At 46.2% G+C, this 24,275-nt stretch overlaps 1 protein-coding gene across 1 annotated transcript; it reads left to right on the top strand.

The window, feature by feature from the left end:
* The first annotated feature begins 1,681 nt into the window (after positions 1–1,681).
* Positions 1,682–24,098, top strand: IRS4 (insulin receptor substrate 4). Its single transcript, XM_084294213.1, has 2 exons — positions 1,682–5,259; positions 21,726–24,098. Exons 1-2 carry the CDS (start codon positions 1,908–1,910, stop codon positions 21,728–21,730), a joined length of 3,357 nt encoding a protein of 1,118 aa, XP_084150339.1. The 5' UTR covers positions 1,682–1,907; the 3' UTR covers positions 21,731–24,098.
* The last annotated feature ends 177 nt before the right edge of the window (positions 24,099–24,275 follow it).

Raw genomic sequence — 24,275 nt, 5'->3', positions numbered from 1 at the left:
TAATATAAAGGAATATAAATGTACACTGATTACGTGATACCACCACATGACAGAATCAATGTTATTTGTGTGTTGAGATGTATTTTTTTTCATGCTAACCTGTTTGATTAAAAAAAAAAAAAATCTCCTTTTGTTAGTGTCTATAATACTTGCTTTGTGAATAATTACATTTCTGGAACTACAACTCATTCACTGTATTGCCATAACACTTAGGAGCTGTAATCATGTACAAGAACACATTGTGTTAGGTGCTGTAAGAATACACAACAAAAGCGATTGCTGTTTAAACACGATAAGCAGACGGTGAACCGACAGAGAAGTACAAAGAAATGATGAGACATTAGCTATCAATACAGCAAGTACAAGATTTGGCATGCCAGCTCCCAAACCGAGCTGCTGGAGACTCCAAAAAATATCTTCTCCCACATCTGAGAGGCAGAATGAAAGAAAACACTGAGCTACTTATCCAAAAATTTAACAAGTGGGTGGTGGAAGTTGGTGTCAAGAATTGGTTCGAGTTGTCATCTCGGTAATGAATCATAGGCGAAGCAGACAAAGAAGTCTTGAAAGCTCACCGAGCACATCGCGGCCAGTGACTGACAGGGAGAGCGGGCAGAGACGTGTGGCCAGGGGTCCTGGCTGGGGGAACGATCTCTGCAGTTGGACTGCGGAAAAAAACAGCACTTTTACACGTACGTTACTGACACACACAGCGCCCTGCCTCCAGTTAAACCCGGCTTTGCTGCGGGGACTTTTATTAAGGCGAAGCCCCGGGGGGTGCAGCGCTCGGGGCAGGAGCCGGGGCAGGGTCGGGGCAGCGCCGGGCTCCCGGGGACACTGCAGGGGCGGCGGCGGAGGGCAGGGCGCTGTATGGGGAGGGAGCGAACACTTCATCGGGGAGACAATTTAACGGCACGCCAGCGTCCGTTCGCGGTGTGACCGCGAAATGAGAGGGTTTTGCTCCTCGCTCCTCACACAGCGGCCCTCAGCCCGCAGCACAGCACACCCCCACCCCGGGACCGGAGGGTGGCTTTGGGGGGGGGGGGTCCCTGGGCCCGCCGAGCGCCTGAGGGGAGCGGGGCCGTGCGCAAAAGGCCAACGGCTGCCGCGCACCCCAACGGCCGCCCGCGCGCTGCCGCCTTGTTTACGTCCCCGGAGCCCCCTCCCGCCCGCTCGCCCCGCCCACTCCGCGCCCTCCGGCCAATCAGCGCCAGCCGCCCGGAGGGGGCGGGAGGGTGTTAAAAAGGAGCCGGGGGAGGGGGACGGCGACGTCAGCCGCTCGCTCTCGCCGCGCGGCGCTGATTGGGCGGGGGGGCTGCCAATCATGTCCGAGCTCCCCGCCCCTCGCGCCGCCTTGCGTGTTACTCGCGCCGCCGACTCCACGCAGCGCCTCGCCCCCGCCCTCCCGGCGCTGTGTGTGTGAGGCGCGGATTGGCTACCGCCCCGCCACTCAGCACCCCGCCATCCAATCAGCGCCGGCTCCTCCGGCCCAAGACCCACCCCCGCGGGCCTCCGGCCTCCCCCGCCCCTCCTCGGATCCCTCCCCCTCCCTCCGATTGGCCCGCCGGCCTCAGACCTCCGCTCCCTATTGGCCGCCGGCCGCGCCGCTCCGCGCGGGGGCGCTCCCCCCTCCCTCCGGCGGCGGGGAGGGGTCACGTGATGTTTTCGCCGTGCCGCCGCCGCGGCTGCCCGGGGGAGCGCGAGTAGCCGGGCGCGGCGGGGGGACGGGGACGGGGCCGGACCCGCGGCGCCAACGGCCCCAACGGCTCCAGCAACGGCCCCAGCGCGCGGCCGCCTCCCCTCGCGTCCCCTCCCCTCTATGCGCCGCCCGCCGCCGGGGGGGCTCCTCTCCTCCTCTCCTCCTCTCCCGGTGAGGCCGGCTCGCCGCCGCCCGGCCGGCAGCTAAAATGGCGAGCGGCGTGAACGGCGCCGCCGGGGCCGAGGGGGAGCCGGGCGAGGCCGGGCGCTGCCCCTCGCCGCAGCCCCACCACCTGCTGCTGCTGCTCCGCCGCTCGCCCAGCGCCTCGCTCTGCGGGCCCCCCGAGGCCGGCGGCGGCGGCGGCGCCAGGGGCGGGCAGCCCCCCGGGAGCGCGGCCCGCGGCGGGGAGGACGTGAGGAAGTGCGGCTACCTGCGCAAGCAGAAGCACGGCCACAAGCGGTACTTCGTGCTGCGGGCCGAGAGCCGCCTGGCCCCGGCGCGCCTGGAGTACTACGACAGCGAGAAGAAGTTCAAGAGCAGCCTGCGGGCCGGCGGCGGCGCGGCGGGGCTGTGCTGCCCCCCGCCCAAGAGGGTCATCCCCCTCTACCAGTGCTTCACCGTCAGCCGGCGGGCGGACGCCAAGCACAAGCACATCATCGCCCTGTACACCAAGGACGAGTATTTCGCCATGCTGGCGGAGAACGAGGCCGAGCAGGAGGCCTGGTACCAGGCGATCAGCGAGCTGATGAGCCAGAGCAAGAGGGGCTTCCTGGAGCAGGAGGAGCAGGCGGAGCAGCAGCTGGACGAGGACGACGAGCACTACGGGGCGGCCCTGAGGCCCGGCACCGTCTTCAAGGAGGTGTGGCAGGTCAACGTGAAACCCAAAGGACTGGGCCAAACGAAAAACCTGACCGGGGTGTACAGGCTGTGCCTCTCCAGCAAGGCCATCCACCTCGTCAAGCTGAACTCGGAGGTGCCCTCCGTCCACCTGCAGCTGATGAACATCCGCCGCTGTGGGCACTCGGAGAACTTCTTTTTCATCGAAGTGGGCAGATCCGCTTCCATCGGGCCCGGAGAGCTCTGGATGCAAGTGGACGATTCGGTGGTTGCCCAGAACATGCACGAGACTTTTTTGGAGACCATGAAAGCGTTAAAGGCCTTTGCGGAGTTCCGGCCCCGAAGCAAAAGCCAGTCTTCTGGTGGCGGTGGCGGCACCAACCCCATCTCCTTCATCACCACTAGGAGGCACCTGGGCAACCTGCCCCCCAGCCAGACGGGCTTGCAGAGAAGGTCTAGAACTGAGAGCGTTGTTGGAGGGACGCCTCCGACCACCAAAAGCAGCAACTCCTATCGCTTCAGAACATCCAGCGAGGGAGAAGGCACCATGGCCAGGCCTTTCAGGTCAGTGACGGGGAGCCTCATCCACCTGAATACCGCAAGGATGAACTTGGGCCGGCAAGAAGGGAGCGGAAGGTACGTTAGAGCCGCGTTCAGCTCGTCATATCACACCCGCTCTGCGTCGCTGCCCGTGTCTCACTTTCCCTCCACTACCAGTCCCATCAGTGTTTCTTCCAGTAGCGGCCATGGCTCTGCTTCAGATATGTTGACCAGGCCTTCTAGCTCCTCTGTCTGCGGTTCCCCAAGCGATGGGGGATTCATCTCTTCTGATGAGTACGGCTCCAGCCCTGGAGATTTCAGGTACTTTCGGGTCAGGAGTAATACACCAGATTCCCTGGGAAACACGCCACCTATCAGAGAGGAGAATTGTCTGAGTGAGTACATGTCCATGAGTAAGCAGCAAGCAGACGATAGCTTGAGAGATGATTATATGGAGGCTGAAAAGTGTTTCAGGAAAAGAACTTACTCTCTGACTAAACCAACCTCGGTAGCAGTGCAGCAGAAAACGACACAAACGACGGCTTCGTTAGATGAAGACTCTGGGGGAAATCATGGGCGACTGCTGTACTCTGAAACACCAAAACTGAAAGGTAACCATGAATTGGAATACAATGACAGTAATCTTGACTCTGTATGCAACCAAAGCAGGAGTAAAGCTAGGGACGATGGGTACATGCCAATGATGCCAGGAGTTGCATCTTCTCTGTCAAGTAGCAGTGATTATCTGCCAATGACTCCTAAAAGTATGTCTGTTCCAAAACAGATAAACAATTCGTGGTCACCATCTCAGGTTGACTCCAGAGGATATATGATGATGTTTCCAAAGGCGAGCTCTTCACCCGTACGAAGTCCTTTAACTGGATTTATTTCTAAAGGAAGTAATGAGAAGATTGTAAACAATGAGTATATGGATATGTCTCCCGGTAATTCTGCTCCAAAGCACCCTGGTGATTCAAATTACATTCATAACAATTCTGTTTCCAAAGGTTTCAGTTCATATTTTTCTTTGCCCCGAAGCTTTAAGGCGTTATCAGGACAAAATGGTGACCACAGCGAATATGTTCCAATGTCTTCACCTGGAAAACTCCTGTATGGTGGACCAGAAAACGTAAAAAGCATCAACAGCGAAGCCCTGTCTAATGGCATCTCGAAGTCGCCAGTGGTGAAAGGTGAAGAAGGAGGACTTGTGCAGAACAGGGCTACGAGGCCAACGAGGCTCCCGCTCGGTACGAGGGGAAGCAATACTATCCCGAGAATGTATGATCGTACAGTTCCACCTGAGCCAGCAAGTCCTGGTGAATACATAAATATCGATTTTAATGAAAAGGCAAGTAACACACCGTATTCCTTATCTGCAGAGGGATCACCGTCATCTCTGGGCTCGAGTAGTGACCACAGACAGTCCCCGCTCTCTGATTATATGAGCGTTGACTTGGATGTACAGTCGCCAAAAGTAGCGAAAGAACTTTCCAACTCTTTAACGGATATTTCAATTTATGCAAGCTCCAGTATTCCTAGAAACCAACCAAATCCTGACTATGCTCGGCTCTCCTTTGGTACCGCCTGTGTTAGCGCTGCGAGTAACAGGACTGACGATTACACGGAGATGACGTTCAACATGGCAGCGACGCCACCGCGGCCGTTTGCCTCCGAATCTGACGATGGAGTAAAGATTGATAGTCCTTCTTCCATAGTTAACAGACTGTGCATTGTCGATCGATACGCTGGTAGCAGTAGCTTCTCTGTTCCTAGCTCCGATCCTCCCGTGGGACCGAAGGTGATCCGAGCCGATCCCCAAGGCAGGAGGAGACACAGTTCTGAAACATTCTCTTCTGCTGGGACTGTGACGACTTCCTCCTCTTTCTTTACTGATAGTAGCAAAAGACACAGCTCTGCCTCATTTGACAATGTTTGGTTGAAACCAGATGAAAACATTTCTGATGGTCAGGAAAGCAAAATGTCCAGGGATACCTCAACTGGATTTCAGAATGGCTTAAACTACATTGCTCTGAATTTACGCGATGATCCTATAAGCTGTGAGGCAAGTACTGCAACGCCAACTTGCCATCTCCAAAATGGTACTTCGAGTTTGGACAGTGGAGCTTACGTAAGCATAGATTTCACCAGGTCCGATGGTCTGAAGTGTAACGCTGCGCGAAAAGGTTTGTAACTTTAAAAGCACTTTCCTTTCATGCTTGCTTAACTATAGGAATTAGATTGTTTACTTAATACTGAAATGTGGCCTTCAAAATAGGGTCCATGCTTCTATAACCTTCTGTATCTAGTTCAACTGGTAGTAGTGCAGTTACCTAAACATTGAATGAACACACAAAAAAGGATGTGGTCCTTGGCCTAAAGGGTATACAGAGTGATGGAACTCTCCTGGGAGGTGTTATCAACCTGTCATCTGCCCAGGCTTTTTATGAAAGAATTTTGCTAGTATAAGCACTGATTGTATTTTGTATTGTGACTTCTTGTCCTGAGGTTATGATGCTTTTTTTCCACCCCCCCCCCCCCCCCACACCTCCTTTTCCTCTTCTTCCCTTCTTATAACCAAATGACTTCTCACCTGGTTTGAGATTGAAATTTTGTAATTGGTGTTGTGGATAGGAAGCTGAGAACTGCTAAACTGGGTTCAGAAATCAGAAGTTGGGGCTTAGATCTGTTCGTGTCAATAAATGTGCGTGAGATGTGTACTTCAGGGCTTTCTATGTGTAAATCTGCCCGCATTTATTTAATTGAATCTTAGGTAAACAACTCACTTTTCTTTTTCCCTCGAAGGTTTGGTATGCTGCTTTTGAGTTCTGGTCCCCTAAATATCCTTGTATCCTCAGGAGAAGCCATCTGCTGCTGGCTGGGAGGGTGGTGAGGGGCTCCTGCAGCCTGTACCCCCGAGTCCGCCGCCTTCTTGCAGTGTCTGGGGGCTTAGCCGAGCTGTAATGCTCCTGCTGTGCAGTGATCTGCCTTGTGAGGAGCGCCTGTGGTAGAGGAAGAGCAGGCTCAGAGGGGTGTATTTTATGTCTGAAGCTTTGGAGAGCAGGCTGCTAGCTTTCAGGTTGGCAGTAGAGCTTGACCAAGCTTAAGGTAAAGTAGTGAGAGGTATGCCTAAAAAGTTAGGCTGTTGGGGATGGGCAGGAGGAGTAGGGACGCTCCTATTCATGGCTTAAGCTTTTTGCTCTCATAATGAGAGCAAAAAATAATTACCTGTTGGTGGTATTGTGTATGTCCTCTGCCTAACCAGCAGTGTTTATGCCAGTGCTTCATTGCACTGTAACATTTTCTTTGGAAGCATAATCCATGTTTTGGTATTAGTGGCCCACTCAGCTCCTTACAGTAATTCACCTACCCAGACAGAAAACTGTGTGTTGGAAATGTTTTCCTCTTTGCAAATGTGTGTGTAGTCAATAATTGATGACTACTAAGAGGAAATATTTAATCGTTGTTGGACATTGATATTTGTCTACTTCTCTGTCAATAGAGAAAGCAGTAAAGGGGCAGGCTGTTCCTGCCTTCTGTATTTTTAATTACAGTTCTAACCCCTGAAATGATAGCTTTTTTTTTCTTTTTTTTTTTTTTCCTAGTTTCACTTTAAAACTGTCTAAAGGCAGAAGGTAGTGTAGGAGCTTAAAATTGTGTAGCCTTTAATAGGGGAAGGTGTAAGCCTGACTCAGCTAGCATGCCATTCAAAGTCTGGCAGCAGTGCTTGGGGCTGCTCAGAAATGTGTGGTTTGCCTCAGTGGTTTTTTTTCCCTGCTTTGTTTTGTTGGTTGGAATCAAATTTAGAAGACGTTGAAAGTTGCCAGTCCAAGGAGTGCTTTCTTCCAAAGTTAGTCTTTCAGCACTTCAAAGATTTGTCCGCTAAGTCAAAGGCACACTGATTGCCATGGTGGATTTCTTTTTTTAGAAGAAGCACCCCCCAAAGACAGCAGAATTCCTACTGGACCTTGTTCCCCTCATATGACTGTTAAACTTGTAAAATTTTTTAAAAGCAGGGGAGCACCAAACAGGTGATTTCATTTTGGCTGTATTGTAAATATGTGTTTAAAAATATTTTTCCAGAGACTGTTCAGGAATTGTACTTAAGTTAAATGATTTGTTTACTGCAGCTACAGCAAAATATCCACAGGCCTGTGCTTGGGGCTTTTTCCTTGTCTATTACAAGGTCCGGAGGGGAAGGAGACTTGCTGCTGGTGTGTTTTGCTGTCAGTCTGTTTTCTGGAAATGGCATGCATTAGAATGAAGTGAGAGAAGCTGTGTATAAAAACATGGACACTGGCAGGAAATAAAGCATGAGAATAGTAAGAGCTTAGGTCGGTGGCTTCCCTCTAGTCCTAAAAATAAAAAACAAAACAAGAGTGCTTCAAAACAAGGTCTATCAGTTTTTGACAAAGACAGCATCCAGTATTCATGGTGCATAGGAGGAGGGCAGGCGGGGTGTGGACACTGTGCATTTCTAGGTGCCTCTCAGAGGGGCGGACAGATTTCGGAGTAGTCCAGGCTAAAAGCAGCTTGCCAAACATAAATACAGTGGTGCAAATTGGTGGTGTGTATCTGTTTCTTTAACAATGACTTAAAGTTACTGATTATAAAAATACTAGTTCTCATTCTCACTTTAAATCGGGTTTTTGAGCTATAGCAAGCATAACTGTAGAAGTGTACTCCTTAAACAGCTTATCAGTTTTTAATGCAGTGAAGCTTTTATTCAATACTTAAGAGAATGTGTAATCCAGAAAAAAAAAAAAAAAAACTTTCAAATTCCATCTTGAATAGTGGAAATAAATCTCCATTTCTAAACCTCTTATGTCCTGAGGAGGTGCAGTGTGTCCCTATGTGTAATTAATATTTTTAATATTTTTGCAGACTTTTAGCAGAAGTGCTGTCTTTATTCCTACATCCCAGCTCTTTTAGTCTTAGCCTGGAAAATCATCTGTGTGGTCAAATACATTCTTAAGGGAAATATTTAGCAGATGCATTTACCCTTTACTTCCTAGGAAGGAGCTATCTTGTATCTTTTAAATTCTATTGGGTAAAGAACTTTAATCTCTTCTCCCTAAACTGTACTTGCACTCAAAGGAGAACACTTCCCAACATCTGATTATTCACTGTTCCGCTTTGTTTTTGTTTGCCTAAATGGGATATTGTGTGCAGTGACTCAACTGTATTCTCCTAACTGCTGAGAGTGAAATGGAGAGAGATTTCCAATGCATCATTGCCCCTCATTGTAATTCCCAAACTACTTCTGGTTCAGGTTCACTGATATGAATCTAACTTTTTTTTTTCCCCTTCTTCATTCATGAAGTGGATGGAGGAGAGGGAGAGCACTGATTTAACATGATAAGTAAATACATCTGGCTTGCTGTTAACTTTTATTTAGGGTTAAAGCAAAATTGAGGTCAGGTTTTACGATGAAAAAGATGCTAAAAGGAAAATAAGGTTGTGATCCTTAATGCCTGAAGTTTAAGGAGGTCATTAGCAGAACAGTTTCATCATGAAATTGTTACACAATATTGAAGCAAGCGGTTTGCAGTTTTGATTACATGAATCTGAGTCATGAAATTTTGTGCTAGGAGTATGGAACACAAAAGCTACTTCAAACAGGGCTTAGCTAATGTACACCTTGTTATTGGACCTCGGAGAAACTGCGGATGATAATGAGAACGGGGTGGTAATAAACTGCATAATGGGTCATGTATAATAAAAGTTTCTACAGACGTAATTAGAAATACTCAACCTACAAAGATATCCTGAACTACAAAAAACAAAACAGACTGTTCAGGGTAAATGTGATGTTCAGCTTCGTATCTACCTGCCTATTTTATACCCACTCTTTAATCTTATCTCTACCTGATTTTCTAGTGGCATGTTAAGATGCTATTTCAGAAGTTTGCTAAAGTGTAGGATTATAATTTAAATGTTCCTCACCTTTTTAATCCTTTTTAATCTACTCCTGTGTTAGACTTGTGTGAGGAGTTGTGTGTTCTCTGGGGAGCTGGGAGGCAGGAAAACAAGTCCAGCTGTAGAGCAAAACTTTGGGTCTAAGTTGTCCAGATCCTTTATGGGAGCTGCTGTGTTTCAAATGCAGGATCTTGAACATGGTAAACAATATGCACTTTGAGAAATCCAGCAGCTGGAGGTTTTAGCTCTTACTAATATAGTAAATTACAGTTTACAGGATACCAGACAAATAACTGCCCCTTTTGGATTTCAGACCAGTGGTTTTTGGAAGTTTGCTTCAAACTGAGGCTCATTTGTATTGGAGGAATACTTAGGGCAGGGACCCATTTAAAAATAACTTGAAGAACTCTTCTGAAATACATCTGAACACAGCCATGTAGCCTGAATCTTGTAAGCGATGGAGGGATAATAATTCTTGAAAGGAAAAAAAAAAAATCTTGCTGTAACAGATGCCACTTTAACAGTCTTGAGTGACTTACTGCTATGCTTAAAAATACCCAGGGTAACTTTTTCAAGTAGGATACGAGCTACTGAAGGCAGAACAGATTTTTGTCTTGTGGTGTGGGAGTGAGTTAATTATGACATATTTGACCAAGAATCAGCTAGGTTTTACTGGTGCTTGGGTGAGAAAATCTGAGTTGAGAATGTTCCCCTGCTGCTGAGAGAGAGTACTGGTAGTGAGTGTTGAAATGCTTTTGGAAAATCAGCTCTCCAGATTTTACATCCAGAGTTGCAGCTAATGGTCACGTGGCTTTTTAGACTTTGAAAAAAAGAAAATAAAAAAAATTCTGTGTGTAGCTGTCTCGTAGGTTAAAGCACTGCTGCAGGACACTGGGATTTCCAGGAGAAACCAGTACTGGTTCAAATGGCTTTTTTATTTTTTTCTTCTTCAGTCTTGCAGTGAAATCTCGAATATGTCATTGCCTTTTCAGTTTTGCCTCCACAACTTCATGCTGTCCCTCCTGTGATGTCCCAGGGCCCCTTGCTAGCTGTGGGTACAGCTTGGTGGGGTTTAGGCTCTGCGTATGCCCTTTTTTGTGAAGGGGTATTGAATAAGTTTTCTTCATTTTGATTGCTGGGAAGGGAGGGTTTGTGCCTTGAGGTTTTGGATGGTGCCGAGAGGTCGTCGTGCTGTGCTGTGACTTGGTGTGTGCTTGTGCGCTGTTTGTGGGCATGGGGTGCTCCCAAGCACCTGCTGAATGCTGCCCAGTGTGCTGTGCTAAGAAAGCTGTTGTTTTTTTCTGATCCAAATCCTACAATTTTGAATACTATTGTGATCACGTGTGCCATTCTTCAATCCAAAGGAAAGTGGAGCAATAAAACTGAAAGGCAGGAGGTGAGAGAGGAAAGCTTTCTGGAGCCTGGGGATGTATTATTATTGCTGTTTTGACCTAAAAATGTAGTCCTAGCTTACGAGTCATCCTCAAATGGTCAGTAACAACCTGGTTGGAGGTGAGTCCTGTTGTCCACCCTGCAAGTTGCTCTTTGGCTTTTTTTGGCATTTAGCTTTTACACGTTAGCAACAATCCAATGATGATGGTACACTGTTGTCTTACTGGCTAAAGCAGAGCCTTACAGGTAGAAGCAATTAATAGGGGAAAAGGAAGAAGTATGTTCTAGCTTTAATCAAGCCCTGCATCTCTGTAAAGGTCACTGAGCTTCAAGGTGGTTACAGGTTAGCTGAGAACCTTGATCAGTGGGGATTTGTGACATTCTTGAGGGCAGGGGGAAGACAAAAGTAAATTAGCCTGACTCATCAAAGGCATCGCAGAGGTGTTGCTCGACATCATAGGAATATCTTATCTGAAAGATCTTGAACATACAAGTGTTTGGATTTGTGGAGATTTTGCTTTGGGTGGAACATTAATTACCCCGGGAGTAGCAGTGTAACAGACTGCTGGGAAGAGTTTTCTGCCCCGGTTAAATCCTGAACTGTATCTTGAGGGACAAAAGTTGATTAATTCCAAAGTTGGTTTTCCTAGTAATTCTGCTATATAGCTGCCTGCTAACAATCCAGCTTGCTTGTGCATGAGTACGCGTGTGCTGTGCGCCAGTCAGTTGTGAGTTAAGTGTGAGGGCTAATCTTAATCTTCTGAGAAGAAAGGGCTTTTGAAAGAGATGCTTTATACTGAAATTAATATGGTTAAGATTTAGCTATAATTCCAAGGTGATGATACAATTTGATGTGACTCAGGAACATTCAGAACTTTTTAATTACTGCTGAAAGGTGAATGCTGCTTGTGTTCACGGTATCGTGTACGTGTGTCTATCTTGAACTTATAAATACCAAACTGGTAAACTTTGCTTCTGAATTTATTGAGGCACTAATGAATGATATCCTCCTTTCACAGGGAGTAGTGCGGTTCTGTTCCCGTGCTCATGCTGAGCCAACGTGCTTTATTGTTTATAGCTCTTGCTCAACAGCTGAATGTGCAGCATAACTTTCTTGGACACCGGATAGCCTGAGCCTGAAATGCTTTTGGGAACTGATGTTTCTTTAAACAGATACCTTGGGATACCCGGAGTTTGTACAGCTCTTAATGATGTTGCGCTTCGTTAAATAAATGAGCACCTGCCGTATGCTAGAGCAAGAAGAACTACCACCGTGAGCCGTGTGAGAACCCTATTTCAGCCATTGACAACTAGTAGGATTTCTGTGGCACCTCGTTGTCGATTGAGCTAATGTGGCCCCAGTAAAGCAGGAAAGAGTAGAGAAAGGCTTCTCCTTAGGCCTGGGCACCTGTGTGAGTAACCAGAGGGTATGGGGGTGGGTGTGCTGAGGGCATTCATTAGCACAAGCTGGATGCTGGTAAAACACCCATCAGCACTGATGCAGGAACTGGCTGGGACTACTGCTGCTCGTCTGCAGCTTGTTTATCAGTAGCCCAAACAAATAAGGGTCAGGGGCCAGAAAGAAACTTTGCTCCATGCTTACGGATTTCTTTGTGTTTTAAGTCGGTTAGAAAAAAATTGCAAGCTTTTTGGGTTTTCAACAGCAGTATTCACTGCTGAGTTTGGGCTCCCAGAGTATTTGTTTTTGTGTGAGAGACTTGAGGAGGTATTTGCCACCCGTATTTCACTCTGTGGTGTTTTTCTGGGTGGTGGTGGCATTTTTTGTTTGTTTTTAGAAACAGATGTTTTTAAGTTGCAGATTGTGGTGAACAGGGTAGCAGTCAGAAATGCGTTTAAAAACTGAATAGGTTTGCTCTTGAGGGAGTTGGGGCTCGAGTAGGACAGGGGATCTGCCGGTGGAAGCTTGTAGCTCCAGACGTGCCCCCTGCTCCTTGTTGCAGAACCTGAACGGGGAGGCAGGGCTGAGGGCCCGCGCGCTGTGCCACGGGTGCACACGTGGTAGTCCCTGTCCTCAAGAGCTTACAGTTCTGAAGATGAAACTGAAGAGATGGATGAAACTTAATGTGCTGGGGTGGAGGTGAGATAGAGATCAAGGCTGCTGCCATTGGCAGTGGAGATAAGAGCGAGCCTCGCAGAGATAAAAGGCTGCCTGCGAACGGTTGCGAGAAAGGAAGCTGGTAGAGGCGCTCGGGAGGGTACGCGCCTGGCAGGGAGCGATGGGAGGTAGAGAGCTATAAATACAGTGGTTGTAATGGTTTAAGTGACTTGGAGAGGATGAGGTAAATGTCAGAACACTGGCCAGGATATTAATCTCGGGGAGAGGAATGTGGGCCAACATGTATCTCCGAGTCAGGAGCGTGTCCCGGTGTTTACTTCTCCCTTTCAGAGGTGGAATGTGTGTTGTTGTTTTCTCCTTGTCAGTTGGGTTTCCTGCAGCTGTGGGACTGACAGACGTGGTGCCAGCAGGGATGCAGGAAGGTGTAGTGGAGCACGAGGTCACCCTAGGTAGTGTGGATGCGATGTGGACCTGCACCCCGTGTCGAGACTTTGCTCCAGAAATGGATGGGGTGCTGGGGTTGCTCTGTTGCCTTTTTTCACAAGCTTTCTGGGTGGCATCTCTGAGATCCAGATGATCTTCTGGTGTTGGGGAGGAGCTGTAGTGGGGATTTGGGATCTGGAGGCAGTAGCGTGGCTCGCAGGGATATATTCACCTTTGGGATTTGCATTGCAGGGCCCCTTGCAAGGAGGAGGTGTGGGTCAGCTGGTCGCCACTGTGGTGCTTTCAGCTGCTTGAGAACTGCCTGTGGGAGCCAGAGCGTAACACAACAGCTGTGGCAGGAGGAAATGACTTGAATTTTGTGTTGGTAGATCAGGTTGAACAGACACTGGTGGTTGCGGGTGGGTCTGGCAGTGGTAGCAGTGAGGACTGATTCACATGTCACCACTGCGGGTGTAAGTGGCTGAAGTACTAATGCTGGCAAGTTCCACGTGGCAAACGCTAAGCAGGAGTAGGCTCACTTGGTTAAAACTCGTCTGTGTGTAGGCACGGTTTAATTCTGTCCTTGGTGAGCCCCTGAGCTGCTCCTGGAAGCTGAAGGCCCTATCCTTGGCTGTCGTGCATGTGCTGGGAGTGAGAAGTGTACTTAGTGCACAGCCTTCTTTCTTCACAGGGTTTGGGGGGTTGGACTCAGTGATGTGATGATTTCACCATGGCAGAAAGCAGCGTGTGCCACTGCTCTGTGTGGCAGCACGTAGTGGCTGATAGCAAGATTTCTGTGCAGGCACACGTGGGCTAAGCGCACGGCTGAGGATGGTGTCGTTACGTGGTGTGTGGCCACGTAGCAAGCTTCTGCCTCTGATGGTCATTTACGATAATAGAAGCGAAAGAAGAGAAAGTGCTGAGCGCTTTCAAGTGTTGGTGACTAAAGGGGTTGGGAAGAGCTAAGGATGAACTGGCAGATGTGGCGCGTTCCATAGAAAAGTCTCACAAAAGGTGAGTTGGAAGGCGGGGAGCTGGTTATTTAGTCACGAGTGACACTGTCCTTTATCTCTCAGGTGTGTTCATCAGAATAGTTTTGCTCGCTCAAACCAAAGACCTGTGCCTGCAAGCAGACGCCACCCAGCAGCCGAAGAACAGGGCCGGCTGACAGACACCTCCCCACAAGCATACTCCCAGCCTCTGATTCTTTTTCAGCTTGGGGATTTCCTGAGCCTGATGCAGTTTGTCTGTGTTATAATCCTTTATGGATCTCTAATCCAAGTACTTTTCCAACCTCTTTGATCCTGTGTAACGCCTTGTAGCCATAGCAGCCTTTGGTCGGAGGCAGTGCATGCTGCACACGGACCTCTTCGTGTCTATTTTGGACCCAGCTTTGTTTGACAGCCCCTTGTTTGTGTATTGGCAGAGATAACGAACCCTATCTTTTCTCTCCATGCCACTTAAGATGTCGTATCCTCCTGTGCCATACCCTTAGCCTGTGTGCTGTCAGAGGCTTCCTGCAGTTCCTTCACGCAGTGGGGACGTACGGTATATCTGTGTGTTTTCATTTCCTGATACATCCCAGGACCTCTGTGCAGGCTCTTACTTGGCAGTTCCTCACAGGGAAGCTGTTGCACACCTTTCATGAGTTTTTCTGCAATACTCTTGACTCTTGCAGTTATTCTGGCTCCTTTCTGAATGAGGGAATTGGAACTGCACGTGCTGCTCAGTGCCCATATTTGACGTGGTTGTTTGCTTTTCCTATTTGCTTCCCAACAGTTCTTAACATCTGCCTTGCAGAAGGAGCAGGGGCAGGAAATGTATTCCTCTCTGTTGACATTTACAGACTCCTAACCTTTGTCACCAGAGCAGAGTGAACTGTAGCAGGTCGTGTTGCCATAAGCCACACAAACGAGTTTTTGGGGCTAAAATTTAGCTATGTTTTGTGCAATTTAGGAGGTCAGTCAGAGTATCTTGACACACGTATTGTTAAAGTGTTTTTGAGAAAGCAGGACTTCTTCACTCTTCTGTAACATGAAAATCTGAACTTGTGAACTTGTGTGTCTTTAAGTGGAGAGAAGTTAATTCTTAGCATCGTCCTGCTATGTTGAAACTGAAGTTTAGTTTTCAGAAAAATGAAAAAAACAACTTATCAAGCTGTCGAGAGCAATTTGAGTTGGTGTTCAGGCCCTGCCAAAACTGCATGTAAGTTTCCTAATTCTAGGAATAGGATTCGTAAAGGAGATGAAGCTGGGGAGTGTGCATAATGCCTTCCTAGAAACTCCACTACTGTTTATTAAAACAGAAAAAGAAGCTGCTGTTGCAGAAGATAAGGCATTTCTGCGAAATAAATAAAAATGCTCTTAAAGCATGGGAGAGGTTTTTTTAGCTCGTGAAGTTGCTGAGCGTAAGGATACTGGAACCGTGTTTTGAGTGAATTACTGTACATGGAGTATTTGTAGGAGTAACTTTGTCTTGTAAATTTTAGAAGCACATCTGAAGGAGGAAGAGAAACCTAATTTACTCAGATATGTTGTTACCAATCAGTTCAAACAGTTTACGTAATGAAAAGTGGATCACGTAACAGTTGCTTTTTGTTTTTTAAAACAAGCTTTTGCTTTTTTTTTTTTTTTTTTTTTTTTGCCTGTGGAAAGGTCAGTCAAGTCATAGGTACAAAATATATTCATTAGCTGAAGTCGAACACGATAGCTTTGTTGTTGAATGAAGAAAGTATGCGAAATATGTGCTTAATGGTAAGCATGTAGTTTAACATACTTCCCAAATAAGGATGTTTTTCTGTGTCGGGGCCTTGATTGGGTTACCTACAGAGAGTAACTGCGTACGCAGCGGCTCCAGTAAATGTCGGGCTTTCTGCTGCGTGTTTGTAGGGTTGGTGTCCGAGCGTGCAAATTAAGCAGAAATTCCTTCCACAAATAACACCTTTTGCCTCTAGCAAGGTCTAAAGCTATACCATTAAAATCAATCTCAAATAAGAAAATGGTGTAGGATAGTAACTGTGTATTTGGTAAGATCTGGGGGGAAAAAAAAAAAAAAATCTCATGTTTTGTGAGGAATGTGTTTGAACAAATTGCCTCCCCCTGCCAGGCCTGCATGCTCTGAGGAAGGCTGGAAATGCAATCCATCACCGTCCTTCTGCCCTGTCCTGGCGGCACAAACAACATGCTGGGGTTTGGTGGTCTACTGAACAACAGCAGCATGGGATGGCCGCGTGTGCAAGCAGATCCGGGGCTGTTCTGATGCTTTTGATCTGTGCAAGTCCAGCTAACTCTGGTTTCCCCCCAACCTGAAGTTCAGGAAATGGAGAGCTTCAGTGGTGCTCTCCAGAAGGCGTTAAATTGCCTTAGTCTTTTGACATGGAGATTTTAAGCATTTAATTATCTTAAATTAATATCTTTTGTAAGCAAAGCTTTTATCCTTTCAGGAATCAGTTGCAAAATTATGTCAGTAAAAGCCTTTCCTGTAAAAACACACTATCTAGCATGGATTTCTTTGAGAGAAATAGGAGATGTCTGCTCTGTTCTTAAAACCTCTTGGTTTGTTTTAAAGTGGCCTGACTTGTACGACCTTAATAATTCAGATGCAGGAAATGAAGTGTAAATTGGATATACACTCATCTGATACATTTTCAAATGGAACACACAGGGTTTGCAGGCTAAATAATTGACTGATCTAATCCTCTGCCCCTGATTTTTATAAAACTATAGATTTTTTTCATAGAAAACTTGCAGAGCTCTTTCTCTGTGCCTTCCTTAATTTAAAGCTAAATGGTTTTCTGAGCAACGGCCTGCTGCCATCCCAATTTAAATATTTGCCCTCTTAGTTTCTTTTCTGTCCTTTGGATCCTTTTCTTCTGATTATTTACTCTCTGGGAAGATGACAGCTGTGTGTAGTTTTATAATCTGATCCCATCTTAAATTGGTGAATTTAAATAGACTTGTGTAACGAGGAGAATGTTGGGTTAGTTATCTAAACTCTACTTATATATTTTGAGAGGTGATCTGTGAAATTTTTTGGATGCTTTCTGCATTCATTTTCCATACTAAATGCTCGTAGGAAGTTGAATTTTAATTCTCGAGATTCTGAGTCAATTTTGAATAAAGGATGAAGCTTTTGTATAGAAACTCTTCATCACAGAATCACAGAATTTCTAGGTTGGAAGAGACCTCAAGATCATCGAGTCCAACCTCTAACCTAACGCTAGCAGTCCCCACTAAACCGTATCACTGAGCTCTACATCTAAACGTCTTCTAAAAACCTCCAGGGATGGTGACTCCACCACTTCCCTGGGCAGCCTGTTCCAATGCCTCACAACCCTTTCAGTAAAGAAGTTTGGGATGGCTGGGCTACTCAGTGAGCATTATTCCTCTTTTCCTAGCTAGTTCACATCTAGGATTTATTTTCTTTTTTGCTTCGTTTACTGTTCAGTGTTGAGCCAAATACATTCATACGGTATCTATAATGAAATGCTAATAGTCTGTTCCTTACTGTTGATCAGAAAGTCTTGTGCTTGTACAACGAACATTGCAAATTGTTGGCTGATGAGTCGTATATTAGGGAGACTGAAATAAGATATCAGACTTTGCAGAAGCTGTGCTGTTTTCCTCAAGCACTTCATGTCCTCTGTTAGTTTACCTTCCTTGACTGGCTAGTCAAAAGGTGGAAGAAAACCAGGTGTGGAGGAGAAGAATCCCTGGGGAGTGCCTGAGCGCTCCTGTAGCCTTGCTAAATAAACCCATGGCTTTTCCTGAGCATCTTCTAGTGGGGAACCACAGAGGTGGCTCTGGGTATCAGCAGCACAACAGACATCAGCCGTGTTCTCATTAACACGAAACCCATTTTACAGCTCTCTGATTAACTTCTCTTGTGTATGTGCACGTGCGGTGCTCTGCGCAGCTCCAGGTGCCTTCATAGCAACAAAGCCAGCGCTTGGTGGCCCTGTTGGCGATGGGGGATTGCTGCAGATCGTCCTGGGAGGATGCCGCGAGGGGAGCAGCATCAGCTGGAGTTCGTACAGCTTCCTGGTTTGGAAATGGACATTGGCTTTGTGGCTGCCACTGCTGAAATAGCCCCTGGCTCTGCAGGACTGGCCCCTTGGCCTCGGGCTCCAGGCAGGGATGTGTTGGTGCCCTGCGGTGGCGCAGGGGAGGAGCGGCTCCAGAGGTGCCGCAGGGGCTGGGTGGGGGGAACCTTGCAAGACCTCAGTCACTGCCCCACCTTGGATTTCGGGTGGGTTTATTGGTGTAGTCAGGTCTCAGGAGTTCTTTTGCTACCTATACATATAGCACTTTTTATCTACAAATAAATGCTTGATGCTTTTATCCCCCCCTCCAAAAGAGGGGATGAGTCAGGGTATGAGCCAGCTGCTCTGCTCCAACTGCAATACTGAAATTCCAGCTTGTAAGAAGTGGTACCAAGCCACAGCCCCAGGTCTGAAACACTCCAGGCTTTGTAAAGCTATTGTCAGCTTGTAGGTAATGTTTATGCGAGACTCCCTTCTGTTTGTTTGCAGTTGCCACAAATTTTGTTTTAGCTTAAAAACGAAGAGGAACCATGAAAAGTGTGGTTTATAATCACAGGGAGAAGGGGAACAAATTAATGAGACCTTGTTTAATGCACAGCACAGAGTTTAGGGAAGGGGAGGCTCTGAAGCCACTTGACGGTGGTGTAAGGCTGCACCTGAGCCAGGTAATCCAGGGAATTCAGAAGCTGTTGCGAAGCTTATCTGAGGACACTTTGTTCTGGTTTCCTATAAATTAATCTGTGTCACTTGGGGCTGTGATGAGTTACCTCCAAATTAGTTACTGTGCTGCCTTCTGGTTTTTGCCAGGTTTGTTCAAAGAATCAAAGTTAGGAGCTAAGCAGGTTTTCTTGCTCTTAAGCTTCCCCCCCGCCCTGACAAGCATCTTAACTGTAATTTGGCATGAGTTTATAGAAGTTTCCAAAAAGTTTAGGTATAAATAGCGAGTTGTGCCGTATGGGATTGTCCTGTTCAAACAACCGGTCCCTTGCTGTTCAGAATGTTTTGGGGATATGCGTGGAGAGATTAGAATAACTTGTCAAACAGCTTTCAGGTGTGCCTTGTGTGCTAGGCGTGGAGGAAAAATGCACTGACAAAAGCAGAGACGGTTTTTGAAGTTCCTTTCATGTAAGCTCATAGGTGCAAAGCAAGGAAGGGGTGGGGGGAATGTTGGGAGATATTAATTTTTACTGAAGGTAAGTTTAATGCAGAAGCTTCAACTGTTGTAATGGTTCCCTTGCACGGGTTGTTGAGGTGTGATTCATTGCGAGCTGTGGTGCGTGTTTTCATCCTTTGGTCCTACAACAAAATAATATTTTTCTAAAGGGGAAAACTATTTCAAAAATAATAGCTTCACTTGGCTTTTGTAAAAACAAAGCCATCACTAACCACATCACACTTTGTGTGTAACAAGCAATAGCTTTTTGTAGTGATCTTATGATGTCTGAAATAATAGAAATGGAGATTTTTGGGTTGAGGGTGTATTTTTTTTGGCTGTATTTTCCTTGAATTATGAAAAACAAGTTGCTTTATTTTGGAAATTGCTCTGCATTTGAAAAAACGAAGCTCAGCAACCCCAACCTTGGGGTGGGTGGTGCTGGGACACAACAGGGGGCTCCCCTGAAGCTGTGGTCCCGTCCCCCCCCACCCCCGTCCCTCTGCAGCGCTTCCAGCCCTGGGGCCTTTCCAGTCCCAGCAGCCGCTGCCTGGGCTGGGGGTGCCACAGCTACCCGGGCAGGGGCAGCCCAGCCGAGCTTTCTGCTGTGTTTTCTTTCTTTTGAAGAGGCGGTGTTTTTAGCTGGACTGAAATCAGAACTCCTTTAACTTAGGGTGGAGTCTGTGTGTTTAACAAGCGCATGCTTCATGTGATTGGCTATGTAAGTAAACATACAGGTTTGCATTATACTACATAACACTTGCCTGTTCTGTAGTTGGTCACATTTTCCTCAGCGTATTCCTGGGGCAGAGGTAGTTGAGTGCTAACCTTTCTTTAAAACAAGACTGAGCTCTGATTTCCTTGTGACTCCCCCTGGAAAGCACAGCCTGGGTTAAGCTGAGAACCCCCCTCTCCTGTTCCTGCAGGCCAAGCTGCCCTCCCTGCGGGTAGCAGTGAAGCCTTCCCGCAGCGCAGTTCCCACTGGCCGGGAGCTCTCCCCGAGTGTGGTTTGGGGAGGAGAAATTACACTGTGCTTCTCTGCTGGATGCTTCCTGAAGACTCACTCTCTTATGCTAGCTGTTGTTTTTGCTCCGATAGCAAACTTGCCTTTCCCTGCTCCCCTGTAACGCCAGGAGACAGATCCCTGCAGACATGTGCACCAGACCTTGAAGGCGAGGTAGGAAGATGTGAGCGAAGTGACCCACACCACTGCCCGGCACAGGACAGTGCTCTCAGTCTTGCCCAAGAGGACAGAAGCAGAAGGGTTTGCAAATGCTGCCTCTGCACTTTGAGGAGGGAGGAATCATAAACTGGTACAGCAATCAGAAGAGTAGAGATGTTGGTTGACACAGTAGCTGCAGACCATGTGCTTCGTGAGCATAAATGCAAAGTGGAAAAGACAGTGCTGGATACCTAAGTGGTCCAGGAGGAGGATGTACAGCTGAAGGAAGTGCTGTGCTTAGATAAGCAAAGGGTAAAATGAATAAAAATGATGGAAGAGGACAGTCTGTCAGGACTGGGAGTCTGTAATGCAGTGATTTGGCAGATAGTACCACTCCAGACTGAAAATTAGTGCTCCTAATTGCTCTGTTGGGAGTGGAGAGGGTCTGTAATGAGCTGAAATGTGACTTTCTGTATGTTCCTCAAGTTGTGTTCACACCACTTCAGAAAGTGTTTACCCTCCCCTTCATCATTTTTTTTCCATCTCAGGAGCCCATTGAGTCACTCTCACCTTGGCATATGCACGTTTAATTGCAGAGCGGGCGTTCTGCTTCGAGGGCATCCTCCCTCCTGCTTGCATTTCTGCCTTGTCACCCACCCGTATCTTCCTGTAACACAAGGTGATGATTTCCTCCCCGTCTTACTGAGCGCCCTTGTATTTTGCCTTTTCCAGTCAGTTTGAAGCCACTGGGTTTTGCTGACAGCAGTAAGGATGTCTCTGTACCGTTGCTATGTGCTTTTGTGTGGCAGACTGCCTTTTAGCGAGGAAAACTGTACTCTGAGGTGTTCCTTATTATAACTAAATTATGTGTTTTCCTGAAAAGTTGAGGACAGGGCACGCAGCTGTCGTGACTTGCCACTCCTTGTTTGGAGCTGGAGTTGCAGTGAATGTTTACATTGCAGTTCTGTACCTGTTGTGAATGGGAGTGCTTGCCGCAGCCTTAATTATATCTGGGTGAACAGAGCTGCTCTGCATTCGTGCTGCGTTGTGAGCTTAGTAATAGCCTCTGCTATGCGTGCAGCCCGGCGTGCTGAGAGCGTCGAGCTGTCATTAAATGAAATATTGATAGTGAAATCGGTGATGGCAAACTGCAAGCTTTGATCCTTCCCGTAGCGCGTGGGGTAGCAGTGTGGCGCTGGCCGCAGTCCGAGGTCCAGTCTGGTGTCCACGTGCCAGCTCGGAGCTGTGCAGCGCTCCCTGGGCACCTGCTTCAGCCTTCAAGTTTCTTCCCCACCGTGCAGGGTGTCTGAGCGTGGCATCATCTGGTAGTGCCTCCTCCCCGGCGAGAAAAGCCTGCTCTGTATTCAGCAGCTGTCACTTCTGCAATGGATGAGCTCCATGTATTCTCCTCGCTAGAAAACATTTTTTTCCAATATAACTCGCACTTAAAATGTCACTGACTTTTTTTTTTTTTCCCCTTTCTAGACTGACTGCATTGCCATGGAAACCATTGTTGGAAGAGAAGACTCTTCTGCTGGTAACTCCAGAAACTGTGTGGTGCTTTTGGAAGCAAAGCTCAGCTCCAGCCGGCTACTTTCATTTCCACCAGCACGGACATGGACACACATCCTTTTAATTAGTTTTTCATAGACATCAGCTCTCTACAGTTGAATTAATTTGAATTGAGATTTTTCATAGCTGTGCTTTGGTGATGGAATTTGGTCTTTCCTGTCATATCTATTTGGGAGGCAGCGTGAATGCTAATAGGAGATTCCTGTATGCCCCTTTCTTCCTCCTGCCTCTCCCATTAATTAGTTTTTATTTATATTCTGAGAAGTCAAAGCTGGTTTCCGATTGTCTGTTTAACATGGGTTTTGCTTCTCTGGTACATTAACAAGTGATTAGCTTAAAACATGTGTTGTTTAGAAATATTTTGGCAGTTCAGGCTATTTTTTTTTCAGGTGGCTGGGCGGAAGGAGGGAGGGAGAGGTGCACATGAGCTTGAGGGGAGAACCCGTGGGACTGAACTGGTCTGAAAAGGAGAGACCTCTTCTGCCTTTTTTTTTTTTTTTTTTAATAATGTTTTGCTTTCATGGTACAAGAGGTATTTCTTGATCATAGGCTAGAGTATTTTAAATCAAGTGTCTATGTCAGAGCTTAAAATGATTTTTTTTTTTTTTTTTTTTGCTCAGAATTCTGGTATGTACAAAGTAGGATTAATGGGCTGGTTGTCTTGTAGATTGTTTTTGTTCTTACCCTCAAGATACTTGTTTATAAATATGAATTGTGTAAAATGAGGTTTTTGTTCATGCATTCAAATGGAGAAGTGCAGAGTCGTATCCAGCGTTTGTGACTTCTGCATTATATTTGTCAGCTGTAGCTTTTTAAAGAGAAACCACCCTAATTGATCTTACTTTCAACCAAGTCCCATTTTAATTTGGGACTATTTTTGTTCTTTCTTCGTGGCATAATGGGAAGAAGTAAAATACTGGCTCATCAGTTGTCCTTATCCTGGTTAAAGAAGTGCGAACAATGATGATTTGACATTTTTAAAATAAATTGCAGAAAAATCAGGGCTTTACTCTTGTACTGATTTTTTTTTTTTTTGGTTGAAATGAGTTTAGGCTTTTTAACACTGCTACAAACTTAAAGAGCATGACACTAGTTGTTGGTACATGCAATGTATAATAAAAGGCACTGACGATTGATAAAGGATTTAGAAGTGGTACACAAATCCTCATGCTGTACTGCACCACACAGCTGGTAATCCTCTACATTGTATATTGTACAACTGATTTGTTGGGCTGCCTCACCTCTAACATACAACCTTGAAAATACTAGTACAGTTTTGATTGTTAGGTGATGTGTACCCAAATCTATTTTGAGTAGTATTGTACATGTCACTAAAAACATGAAGACTTCTTTTTGACACATGGTACCAATCAGTTTACACAGTGTCTAGTGACAGGAAAAACTGTTGCTAGAGGATTTAAAAGCACAGACCTGTTTTTGATTCTGGAAGAGAAGTTCAAGTTGGTACAGTTCCTTGTTGCTGCTAAACATACACTAATTAAAAATATGACCACTTTTCTAGACCATGATACTGTCTCACCATATAGCTTTCGTTTGGTCTCGTAAATTAATAATGCAATATGTAGACAGCTTTTTATAAAGCTTTACATCTTTTTTAGGAAATCAAAATTTGGATGAAGGTAGTTCTAAACCTTTAACGTGAGAGGAAAAGGTTGTTTTGAAGAAAATAATGATCTTACACACTTATTTCATATTAGATCCCTGAGGCTGCCATTGTACAATATACAGCACTGATTTAATAAATGCTGAATAAATAATTAAATGGGTAACCTCAAGTAGAGTGGTACAAATACTAACAGGTACGGCATAATAAATATGCAATCTTTTTGAATCTCTTAGTTTACAGCAACTAATTTATTCAGTATTGTGCTGGAAGAACATTTTCAGAATATGTAAAACATATCACTATATATACTACCTTCCAGCTACCCGTTTATGCTGCTGTATAGTACAAAAATACCAATGATGGAACAATGTTTGTCCTGTAAATTTAATTTGATATTGGACAGTTATTGTCTGTACAAACTAAAACATATATGGTTGAAACTGTTCATTATATTTGCTATTTCTGCTTCACAGATCTGTTTTAAAGTTGAGCTGATTGATCTGGCTTTGTCTTCCATTGTAAATATTGTTATGTTGTTTTCTTTGTAAAACACATCGCGTTTGCGGTTTTGGGAGACTGGCTTGAAGCTCTGTATAGTGTTTATATTTATCTGACTTGGCTTTCCATAGAGCTACTTGCAGTAAATACGTGTTCATGTAGCTCCGTGTCTGGGTTTTATTTTTAAACAAACTTTTGTTTTATTCTGTCAAAAATGCATTTCTTGCTGCTGCTTTCTTTTTAGAGTGGTTTTGTCACCCTGCTTCCCTGAAGATTTGGAGAAGCTTTTAGCATATTTCAGGGGAGTGATTCTCAGCCTTTCCCATTTACTCTGCCAC

This window comes from Netta rufina (genome assembly GCF_964035555.1).
Source record: "Netta rufina genome assembly, chromosome: 12".
Taxonomy (NCBI): Eukaryota; Metazoa; Chordata; class Aves; order Anseriformes; family Anatidae; genus Netta; species Netta rufina.
The sequence above is the reverse complement of the archived record's forward strand: the minus strand, read 5'-3'. Positions and strand labels throughout refer to the sequence as shown.